The sequence below is a fragment of the Pipistrellus hanaki genome (genome assembly GCF_964339955.1).
Source record: "Pipistrellus hanaki genome assembly, chromosome: 2".
In the NCBI taxonomy this organism is placed as follows: Eukaryota; Metazoa; Chordata; class Mammalia; order Chiroptera; family Vespertilionidae; genus Pipistrellus; species Pipistrellus hanaki.
The window spans coordinates 115040981-115053124 of record NC_140504.1 but is presented as its reverse complement, the minus strand read 5'-3'; the positions used below and the strand labels follow the sequence as shown (position 1 = coordinate 115053124).

The 12144-nt window shown below is 43.0% G+C and overlaps 1 protein-coding gene across 3 annotated transcripts in view; it reads left to right on the top strand.

The window, feature by feature from the left end:
- The window catches only part of LYRM4 (LYR motif containing 4), a 110942-nt gene that overhangs the window by 23153 nt on the left and 75645 nt on the right, over positions 1 to 12144 (top strand). For 2 of the 3 annotated variants that reach the window (XM_084873181.1, XM_084873179.1), the window contains exon 2: positions 224 to 344. In XM_084873181.1, coding sequence (XP_084729307.1) covers positions 224 to 344 — 121 coding nt within the window. Of the gene's footprint in view, positions 1 to 223; positions 345 to 1418; positions 1484 to 12144 lie in introns of all 3 variants that reach the window. The other variant, XM_084873180.1, reaches the window with a different exon arrangement.

Sequence of the window (12144 nt, the reverse complement as noted above, 5' to 3'; positions counted from 1 at the left end):
TATGTGACTTGTTTGGGGTAGATTTATATCTCTAAATATGTTTGCTTAGTCATCCCAGAATAGTAATGGATTGGCCTGTCCCCAGAGCAAACAATGAAGTGAATTATTCATAGGAGAATATCAGACTGTTAATTCCTAAGGAAGAGCTTTTACATTTATTTAAAAGTATAGCTTCAGAGATACTGACAGCTTTCTTCCCCTCTCCACCCCCAAATTTATTTAGAACTTATGCTATCAGGAAGATAAGAGATGCCTTCAGAGAAAATAAGAATGTGAAAGATCCTGTAGAAATTCAGACTCTAGTGAATAAAGCCAAGAGAAACCTGGAAATTATTCATCGACAGGTAAGAAAGTTCAATGATGTACTATTTTGCATTAAGAGTTGAAAGCTTTGACACATCCCCTTGAATGCATGTCACTATTTTTGGTATTTATGATTTACACAGAATCATGAGACTGTTCCTTTTACTCATATAAATATAGAAAGATGACCTATTATATTAATGAATTTAAGGAGAACATAAAGGAAGATATCAGCTTTCCAGAATTTCTAGGGAATGCATCCTTTGGGAAGCTGAGTTCTCACATTTAACTAAAGGTTGATGCTTTAAGCATGGGAAACTTCCAAAAAGTGTTTTGTTTTGCTTTTGTTTGTTTGTTTTTTTAATCAATCTTTATTGTTCATATTATTACAAAGGTTCATTTCTTCCCCCCTCCACCAGGTTCCCACCCCACCCTCTGCCCTTTCCCCACCCCCCATTGTCCTCATCCATAGGTGCACAGTTTATGTTCAGTCTCTTCCAGCACTTCCCTTTTCCTCGAGAATTGTCAGTCCACTCCCCTCCCGTATCTCCGATTCTATTATAATCAACAGTTAATATTGTTCATCAGGTTTTTTAATTTCCTTGTTTTTTTTTTAATTAATAAACTTATATTTTTAAGAATAAATTTTAAAATCTAATAATTTTAAACCTTGTTTTGTTCTGCCCTGGGAACTGAGAAGCAAACTTGTTTACATGTAACTTGCCCTTAGGCTATCAAAAGGCGTAGCCATTCAAATGTAAATGAACACATTGTTTAAAGATAGCTGCTGGCTGGAATTGGATTATCTGTTCTGGGTGGGAAGGGCTTGTCCTCCCCTTTCTCCATTAAAATTAAGGTGTTAGCTTTAAAACCTCTTTTTGGCAAGGGACCTTAAACTTTCAGAACTTTAAATTTTTCAGGTAGTAAATCAATTACTTAGCATTTTCTCAAATCAATAATACCTCCATATGCCCAAGGATACACTTCACACAAAAGACACTTCCAAATAGATCAACCAACCTCATCCAGACCCCACACAAGGCACTCACAGATCAACACCCCAGCGCTACAACAACTCAACACATCCAGATCTAAGCCTTCATCACTTGATTCAGCAGACCCTCAAGTTCCCCCAAAAGTTTCCAGCCATGTCTGAGAAGCAGCCCTGGGGCATGGGGAGGTGAGGAGCAAGCTTTTCCCGGCCTGGCTGCTCTGGGCCTGGCCTCTGTTGCTCTAGTCCGCTCCACAACCAGCTGCTCCAGGTCTGGCCGCTGCTGCTTGGGGCCTGGTTGCTGCCGCTCCGGGCCTGGCCGCTCCCGGCCTGGCTGCTGCTGCTCTGGGCCTGGCTGCTCCCAACCCGGCTTCTCTCGGCCCGGTTGCTCCAGGCCCAGCTGCTCTGGGCCTGGCTGCTCTGGGCCTGGCTGCTGCTGCTCAGGGCCTGGCTGCTCCCGACCCAGCTGCTCTAGGCCTGGCTGCTCCGGGCCTGGTCGCTCCCAGCCTGGCTGATTCTGCTCCGGACCTGGCTGCTCCCTACCCGGCAGCTCTGGGCCTGGCTGCTTCGGGCCTGGCCGCTCCTGGCCTGGCAGCGACCAGCCTGGCTGCTGCTGCTCCTGGCCTGGCTGCCCCCGACCCGGCAGCTCTGGGCCTGGCTGCTCCAGGCCTGGACACTCCGGGTCTGGCTGCTCCGGGCCTGGTCACTCCGGGTCTGGCTGCTCCAGGCCTGGACGCCCTGGGCTTGGCCTCCTCCGCCCCAGGCCTGGCTGCCACTGCCCCAGGCCTGGCTGCTCCGGGCCTGGCTGCTGCTGCTCCGGGCCCGGCTGCCACTGCCCTGGGCCTGGCCACTCTGGGCCTGGCCGCCGCCACTCCAACATTCTGTCTTTTTTTTTTTTTTTTTTTAACGCATTTAGGTTGCAATGTTGGCTGCTCAGTTGAGTTCTATCTTAATCTTCGATTTTTCAAGATCTTTTTTGTATTCTTTCTTAAGTAATTTTACTATCTTTTTGCTATAACTTGATTTCTTCACATTGAAAACTTCTTCAGTTTCTTCCTCCTTGTCCTGGAAGCTCAGCAGGCTGGCCCACGGCGCCCCTTTGTTCTCCTCGGCCTCCTGCGCGGTTTCAGCCTGTTGCCGAGGTCGGTGCTACCCAGGAAGCAGCCCCCGGCCTCGGGTCTGTGGTTGGCGATCAGCAGTCGAGGGCCCAGCGGCCCCTCCCCCCTGGGCGCCCAACGGCGGCGGTTCCCACTCCTCATCGCGCTCCTCCCAGCCTGGAGCCTTTGTCTCCTTCCCGCAGCATCAGAGTCAACAGACTGTCCTCTTCGTGCAATGTGCGTGACTCCGGGGGCTCTGCCCTTCGCCGCTCCCCTGGGATTCCTCCTCACAGCCCAGGTTCCCTCTGTTTAAGCCTGGGTCCCCAGGTTCTTGTCTAGAACTGGGGTTCAGAGCAGTCAGAACTGGGGCTCAGCACAGCCGGAGCTTTTGTCTCCTTCCCGCTAGGGCAATCTAGCATCAGAGTCAACAGTCAGTCCTCTGCGCGCAATGTGCGTGACTCCAGGGGCTCTGCTTGTCACTGTTCCCCTGGGATTCCGCCTCACAGCCCCATCTCCCTCTGTTTGAGCCTGGGTCCCCAGGGTCTGGCCTAGAACTGGGGTTCAGTGCTGTCAGACTGAGGTCCAGCCCAGTCCGGAGCTTTTATTTCCTTCCCGCTAGGGAACGCCAGCCAGGTACTCAGCCTCCCCCTCCTCTCTGGCTCCGTCCTCTCCGCACGCGCGCAGTATGTCTCCGAACCTTAGGCTTTTACAGCTCCTCTGATTTTCCTTCTGGTTTTCTCTTTGCTTCTTGTTGTAGAATTTTCAGTAAGTCGACTTCCTGTAGCTCTGGGCAATGTCCATTTTATATTTTATTGAAATTGTTGTATGCAGCTGTGGTTAGGTGTTTACCTGTGCAGCCATCTTGGATCCCCCCTCAAAAAGTGTTCTTTTTGTAAGATATATTGCACATTTGTACGACAGAGCCTGGGGGGGGGGGGGGGGCTTATTTTGGGGAAGATGCCTTTTATTTCACTCAGAAGGAAACCTGTAAGTAGATCTTATTTTCAGAGGATGTTTTATTTTTGGGAAAACACGGTAGCAATAGAGTAACTTTACTACATTCAGACAAGCCTAGGAAATTATGGATGGGGAAAAAAAAGACTTGTGGTGGTAAATAACTGTTTTGCTTAGGATAGTCATACAAAGAAACTGATCTGCACATTTACATACACTTTGAAAATAGCAGATTAATGAGTTGCATTTTAAAAACTAGAACAGTGGCACTTTCCAGGCATCAGTGGTTGAAATTTATGGAACCTTTAACATTGGAACTTGTCTTTATTTTGCATAAACTCAGAAAGATTTCATTCTTTCGCACTTTCCCATGTAAAAGTTGGCAAGCATCACCAAAGCAGGCTGGTTTCCTCTTCTAGTGTAACTTTGCTCAGAATAGAAAATGCTTAGAAAAGGTTACCTGTAAGTTATCTGTTCCACCATTTCAGCTATGCCAGGGTTCTTTTCCCCCAGCCTTACAAAGGGTTCAGCATTCTGGAGAAAGGGCTGTGCATAGATGATTAAAGAGTTCATGGACAAAAGATATTTTTGAGAGGCATTGGGGCTCAGAGGAGCTTCCAGCTGAAGGAACTAGAAGACTCTCCTCCTTGACCAAGGACCCGAGTTTTTATTAAACATAATTTGTCCCAAGGCAAGATGGAAATATACACTTAAAAGGGTAAGGTATCAAAGGGTTTACACAGATTGTCAGTTTTGGGAATAGCCTACAGCTGTTCAGGTGTTCGGCCAACAGGAGGCAATAAAATGCCCTGAGCTGTTTGGCAGTTAGCAATACCATTCAGGTTTGGGGGAAATGCTTTATAGCCATTTCCAACAGGTAAACTACATATGAAGCTCACCCTTTTTGAGCCCCCCAAGTCCTATCAACCTTTTTTTCTTTTCCTCCACTTTATTTAAATATATTTTATTGATTTTTTACAGAGAGGAAGGAAGAGAGATCGTTAGAAACATCGATGACAGAGAGGTACATCGATCAGCTGCCTCCTGCACACACCCCCACTGGGAATGTGCCCGCAACCAAGGTACATGCCCTTGACTGGAATCGAACCTGGGACCTTTCAGTCCCCAGGCCAACACACTATCCACTGAGCCAAACCGGTTTCGGCCCTATCAACCTTTTGAGGGAACTCTTGTAATTATTACATGCTAGAATTGGTTCTGCTGTCTTCATTTTGAAATGCTAAAACTACCCTCTAAATAAATAAATAAATAAATAAATAAATAAATAAATAAATAAGACTAGATTGGCTGTCATTAGACATTTCCAGTGAATCCACTTAGAGGCCTAGTGCCCAGCCCAGGACTGCCAGTGAGAGGGCAGGGCAGGGCGAGGATAAAACTCCTGACTCCACTGTGGGGCAGCGCGGAGTTATCCTCCATTAACTGGACCCTAGCCCAGTCAGGGTCAGCCAAAGCAGTGACATCACCACTGGAGTAAAACCCCAGGGCTTGGGGAAATTCGCGCTCTTCCGCCATGCTGCCGGCGTGAGTGGGACAGAGCCCATGCTAGCATGGAAGGGCTCTTTTGTTTATTGCATCGGACTCAGCTCCCTGGTGGTCCTTGGGGATCACGAAGTCTGGGCGTAACAGACAGTGCCCAGAGCTGCCATAGTAACTAGTAGATCAGCTAGGTGATTGATCATGTGATCCCTAAAGGCCCTGCTCAAAGAGGCCCTGACAAGTGAAAGCATTCTCATCCTATCAGAGTTTGCCAATTATACATCAACAACTGGGAGGTTTCTGTTCACTTCCCTTTCATATCAAGACTGTTCCTGAGTTCAAGAATAACATTTACCATAGTTGGTTTATGAGCTGTAGTGGACTCCTGGAGCCACTTCACTCTAAGCTGGTAAACTTGACCTTGGTGAAAATGCCTAAAATAAAGTAGCATCTGTATTTCCTTCTCACAGACCACTGTAAAAGCCTTCTAACTTGCTCCAGTTGCCCTTTACCCCAAATGTTCTATTCTTCGCATGCTGTCAGAATGATCCTTATAAGGAAAATCAGAGCAGGTTACACACTGGTCACAATGATCCAGGGGCTTCGTTGCACCCTGACAATGAAATACGAAGTCGTCAAAGGCACTCCATTGCTCTTGTCTCCTCGCACTATGTCAGTACTTCTTCATATCTCTTGTACAACTCCAGTTTGTTCCCATCTCACAACCTTTGCACCTACTGCCTGGACTAGTCTCCCCATTCCTTCAAATACCTTGATTCCCCTTTTCCTTCAGACTCCACTTATCACAGAATCTAAAATAGCCTTCTTTCCTCTGTCACTCTATCACCTTACCCTGCTTTAGTTTTCATTACAGTATCGAACCAAAAATAGCATTTCTGTTGTCTTGTTTGTTTTCTCCTTTCCTGTGCAAACAGGGATCTCACCTGTCATGGTCACTGCTATCTGGTACATAAAAGCATGGGCTCTGGAACCAGCCTAACTGTATTCAAATCCTTATTCAACCTACTATGACCTTGAACCAAATATCTAACTTCTCTGCACCTAATGTAAAGTACAGATGACAACAGACCCAGCTTCATGGGTTATAGTGAGGAACAAATAAGTTAACATATGTGAAACCCTTAGAAGGGTGCTAGCACATAGTAAATATTATTATTATCCAGAGTACCTAGAATAGCCCCCCCCCCCCAAAGTTGGCTCTTGCTATTTATTTGTGGACTAAATAAATATATAAAGAGTTTGGCCCCTGAAATTAAACTGTGCAGTCAAGGAATCTGTGCCACCAAATTGTGGTATCTTGCTGGCTGCCCCAAACCTCTCTTCAGAGAGAATGAACCTTGAAAAGAATGCAGAAATCTGAGGATCTTGAGTCATTAACCACATGAGCTGTACCCTCTTCATAGCAAGTCCCTCTTTCACTTGGGTTCTTGGGCCCAGAGACCGTCAGGATGCACATCAACCCCAGTATTAGTTTTTCACGGATAAGAAAGCTTACTGCCGCCTTCCCAGCTGCCAGATGTGCACATCTATAAGGCAGTACTCAAACTGAAACCCTTCATCAGACTGTCTCCTCTCTCAACACTGTACCCTACTTCCTTGCTTTCTACTCAGTCTTTCAAGTGGACTTTTTTTCTAACTTTCAGCTGTGATGCTGATGATACAGCTGTAAGCATGGTAAGATTTTGCAGTTCTTAAAAAAGTCTCTGTGCATAGATTTCCTTTTTTCTGGAGGGTAGAAAAACCAAGGTGTAATAAAGCTAGATGCCTTGTCTCTGCCTAATGACCAGATCTGTGTTCAGGTTTTCTAGTTCCTTAGACCAAACTCAGATGTTCAAGGCCATGAGCACCTGAGTCAGTAGAAACTAAAGGATAAAGATAATCTTAAGTCATCCCCAAATTTTGTCTCTAAGATATTTAAGGACCACATCAACCTAGCTCCGCCTCTCAGTCATTCTTTCTTTATATCTTTAATGCACAGAGATAGTTAGTCTTCATTGTTGCATCCCTGAAGGATTCGGGAGAGCATCTTCATTTCTTATTAATCTTTCACACTGCACCTAAGGATTACTCTGATTTGAAGAAGTACTAGTAAAATGACAGATTGTTTTTCCTCTATTATTAGTAAGGCAGGCATCTTTTGCTCCTTCTTTATCATTATTGTCCGCTAAATAGAAGTCTGACATACACATGTTCTTTTTTGACACTTTTGGACCAACTCCCTGAAAATTATAATTCAGTCTGGCAATCTAATTTCTTTCCAGCTATCTGCATTATCTTACATCTTATAACTAGTAAAGACATTCTTCCACCTTTCTATAAATTCCCATTATTTTCATATAAAATCATTCTATAAAGATAGATTGACCCTGGCAGCTTGTGTGAGTTCTTCCTCTCTCCTGAAAGCAAGTTCTGGACTAGCCTTCACTAAACTGAGCTTTCCTGTCTGCTCCCAAGTGCTAGACAGAGTACATAAATCTCTCTTGCTTCTGACTGCCTTATTATTTTTTAAATATGTAGATTGATGCTTTGAACTAATTTTGGTTATCTATATGGGTGTAGGGAAAAGTACTACTGGGATATACTTTTAAACTATATATATATATACACACACACACACACACACACACACACACACATATATTCTATTAAATGAGTAAATAGTAGATGGGATCTTAGGATGGAGACAAGGAGTTTGTCTCCAGAGTCAAAGTGAGAGAGAACTTCTACAAGGTTCATAATCCCAGCCCAACTTTTCCTCCAAAGAACTCATAAGGTCAATTCATAATTATATGAAGTAGAGTGGGTGCTCAAAAAATACTTACGAAAAGAAATTGTGGGCACAGAATTGCAATACATACATTATATTTGATTTATTGAACAGATTGTGTTTATTTTTTTTTTTTTATTCCTTGCCATGTCATCTTAGGTTTTTATTTGGGTGGGGGTAAGATTATTAAAACTTAAGTGAAGTAGTTATCGATACAGTTGACTGATCTTTGTTCTTTTTTTTTTTCTAAGTAAATTTTTATTGTTCATATTATTACAAATGTTTCTTTCTCCCCGCCCCCCACCATTGCTCTCCTCCACCAGGTTCCCACCCCACCCTCTGCCCTTTCCCCACTCCCCATTGTCCTCATCCATAGGTGCACAGTTTATGTTCAGTCTCTTCCCACATCCCCCTCTCCCCTTTTCCCAAAGAATCGTCAGTTCACTCCCCTTCCATACCTCTGATTCTATTATATTCAACAGTTAATATTGTTCATCAGATTTTTTTTTTAAATTTCCTTGGTTTTTAGATTCACTTGTTGATAGTTGCGTATTTGTTGTTCATAATTTTTATCTTTATTTACTTTCTCTTCTGAAAGAACCCCCTTCAGCAATTCATATAATTCTGGTTTGGTGGTGATGAACTCCTTTAGCTTCTTTTTATTAGTGAAGCTCTTTATCTGGCCTTCAATTCTGAGTGATAGCTTTGCTGGGTAGATTATCTTTGGCTGTAGGTTCTTACTATTCATCACCTTGAATATTTCTTAACATTCCCGTCTGGCCTGCATGGTTTCTGTTGAGAAATCAGCTGACAAACGTATAGGTGCTCCTTTATAGGTAACTACCTTCTTCTTTGCTCTTGCTGCTTTTAATATTCTCTCTTTGTCTTTTGCTCTTGGAATTTTAATTATGATTTGTCTTGGTGTGGTCCTCTTTGGATTCCTTTTGTTTGGAGTTCTGTGCGCTTCCTGGACTTATAAGTCTAATTCTTTCACCAGGTGGGGGAAGTTTTCTGTCACCATTTCTTTCAGTATGTTATCGATATCTTGCTCTCTCTCTTCTTCTGGGACCCCCACAATTCTGATGTTGGTTTACTTGAAGTTGTCCCAGAGGTTTCTTACATTATCTTCAATTTTCTGAATTCTCTTGCCTTCTAGCTTCTGTGGAGGAGTGTCTTCTGGCTCTTTATGTTCCAACTCTTTGATTTGATTCTTGCGATCTTCCCTTCTGTTTTTAGGACTCTGTATAATATTTTTTATTTCAGTCAATGTATTCTTTATTTCTTGTTGATCCCTTATCATTTCTTGTTGATCCCTTATCATTTCTTGTTGATTCCTTATTAATTCTAGTTGATCCCTTTTCATATCCTCATAGGTCTTATCCATCTTTTCTAGGAAATTCTTGAAAAACCTTATAAGTGTAGATTTGAACTCTATATCCAGTCGCTTTTTGTCCTCCATTTCTTTCGTTTGTGATCTATTTCGTCTCGGCATTCTCACAGCTTTCCTGAGTTGGTAGCCTTAAAAGTCTCTGTGTTCTGCTTGGATGGGGCGGGGTTTCAGGGTGGAGCCTGCAGCTTTGGCTTCCATCAGCCCCGCCCTATGCGGCTTCCTGGGTCTCAGGGTCCTTCAGTACTCCTTGCAAGCACCTCTGAGAGAAAGGTGCCCTCAATTTTCGCCTGCTGCCAAACAGTCTATGCTCTCCCCCAATGAGCCCGGTATTGGGGTTCAGTTCAGTTGGAAGTGGAGTTGGAGGTGGCATTCAGAGCAGTCTGGAGCCCCTGTCTCCTTCCCACCGGGGCAATCCCACGGCACAGCCAACCGTCCCTTCTCTGTGCGCAATGTGCGCGCCTCCTTTCGCCGCTCCCCCGGGGTTCCGCCTTACAGCCCAGCCCCCTGTGGATGAGCCTGGGTCCCCGGGGTCTGGCCTAGAACTGGGGTTCAGAGCAGTCAGAACTGGGGCCCAGCACAGTCGGAGCTTTTATCTCCTTCCCGCTAGGGAACGCCAGCCAGGCACTCAGCCTCCCTCCTCTCCGGCTCCATCCTCTCCGCGCGTGCCGTGTGTCTCTGTACCTTAGACTTTTACAGCCCCTCCGTGCTTCCTTTGGTTTTCTCCTTGCTTCTCTTTGTAGAATTTCCAGTCAGTCAACTTTCATGTAGTTCTGGGTAATGTCCATTTTATATTTTAGTTGTATTTTATTGAAATTGTTGTGTGCGGCTGCGGCTAGGTGTTTACCTGTCAGCCATCTTGGAACTACTCCAAGCAGATTGTGTTTAATGTAGCAAAGAAGCCAGTCAGGGAGCAGGAAGAAGTCAAATTAGGAAGAAACTGGTATTGACATTAGGGCTTGAGGAAAGCTTTTTTTTTTTTTTTTTTTTTTTTTTTTTTTTTTTTAATCTTATTGATTTTTTTTTTACAGAGAGGAAGGGAGAGGGATAGAGAGTTAGAAAACATCAATGAGGGAAAAAACATTGATGAGCTGCCTCTTGCACATCCCCTACTGGGGATGTGCCTGCTAACCAAGGTACATGCCCTTGACCAGAATTGAACCTAGTACCCTTCAGTGTACAGGCCAACGCTCTATCCACTGAGCCAAACCAGTTAGGGTTTGAGGAAAACATTTTATTCTTTTTTTCTTTTTTCCTATTACTTAAGACATTATTGCTTTTCAACTGCTATTTAATTTTCTTTGAAAGATGTTCTGCTTAGAGATTGGTGCTAGTACTGGTGATGTGTCACCTACCAGAAAGGTTGGGGCCAAGAGAAGTTTTTAGAATTCATGATGGTCAAAATATAGGGTGGGACAAAAGTAGAAGCACCTAATTTATCCTCTCATTGTACAATTACATACTACAGCTACAATATATTTTTCCATCCAAATACTTAAGTGACAAATAAGGCTATTTCCAGTTCTAAATTTCTATAGTTCAGAATCTGTCCCCTTCTTTTTTACTTGCAGAAACTTACTGATACACTTTAGAGTAATTTACTCTATGCTCAGTTTTCCTTGGCCATTTTTCACCAAGATCTTAACTGTGTAGTTTAGGCTTCCTGTGAGAAAAGTTGTAGCCAGCTATGTACATAGTGGGTGAAAGTAGGCTAACAGTTGTTCATATGAAAAATAAAATAATAATAATAACTCAGAAATAAACTCTGTGTTTCACATACTCAACTATAAACCTACTTTTTCAGTCTGTTCAATATGTAGTTCCTCTGCAGCTATAAAAAGGCTTCTTTTTACAAGAATTTAAACTAATTGTCCTCCTTTCTGCTTTTTCTAGAAATTCCAGTAAATCTTTAAGTCTGGGGCAATAATATGCCCACCCATAGGTGGCATTCTTATAGAAGAAATGCCTCTTGGTTGAAGATTTCCTATTATATTCCAAGGTTGACATGCACAAAACAGAACTCCATTTCCTTTCTAGACAAAGCCTTGCTCACCTCTACATTTTTTCATATTTAATAATAGGTCTTTTGCATATTTCCATGTTCAGAAAAGCTCAAGAGGAAGGCACTAGTAATACTAATCACTAGAAAGTGTTTGCACAAATTTTATTTGGAAATTTTTATTATCCTCCCTTCTAGTCTGCTATAGCTGTTCACTCTTGAATTCCTTGAACTTTTTTTGTTGCTGAAGCATCTAAAGCAGAAGTAGATAGTAACAACTCTAGAGCAGAAAGTACATTGAGCTCAGCTTTGATAGTAATCTATTGTAAGTTGTTTATTTGCCTTATTTATCACATCTGTAAAGAGGTGACTTTATTGATGAAGGTGATGGTGATGATGTGTGCTTGTTGTCAGTGTTCATTGTGCCCTCTCTATGTGCTGACACTATTTGCTAAGCACTTTGAATGTGTTCTCTCAGTTTCTCCTAACAGCAGCCTTCTAAGACCATACCATTATGCTTGGGTTATAAGAGGAAAGTCAGACTTGGCATGTTGTAGTACTTTCCCTGAAGACACACAAATAGAAGGTGAGCCCACATCTATTTCTTATATTTTAGCCAGTTCTTAGAATAGAGATCAGACTGTGAAGGGCCTTATTTTAACAGAAGGTAAATAAGACTTTGATGTGAGAGAAGACAAGATTTGTACTTCTTTTTCTAATTGTTCATTTAGAACTCTTATTAAAAGCTAACAGCTTACTGTCTGTATATTATGAATAGTTTATCCCAGGGGCTGATCTTATTTATCATTTCTGAAAAACACTTTCACTCTCCCTGCCTTCAAAAGAAAAAATACAAAAACACAGTCTGAAATGTTAAAGTTCAGCCACCTTATTTAAGAAGTGTTTGCTCAGAATTTCCCGACAGATCTGAAGGTTGCAGCTCCAATTGTGCTTTTCTTGACAAGCTATCACTGAAGTGCCCTTCAGTGGAAACCTTTTGATGTCTTACTGCTTGGCTCATCCTTTCAAGCAATCAAAGTTATTTCAAGTCATGCTTATACTGAAGATCTTCTCCCAAGATGACAAAGGCACAATGTCACATCTTCTAAGAAGGGTAATAGAAGG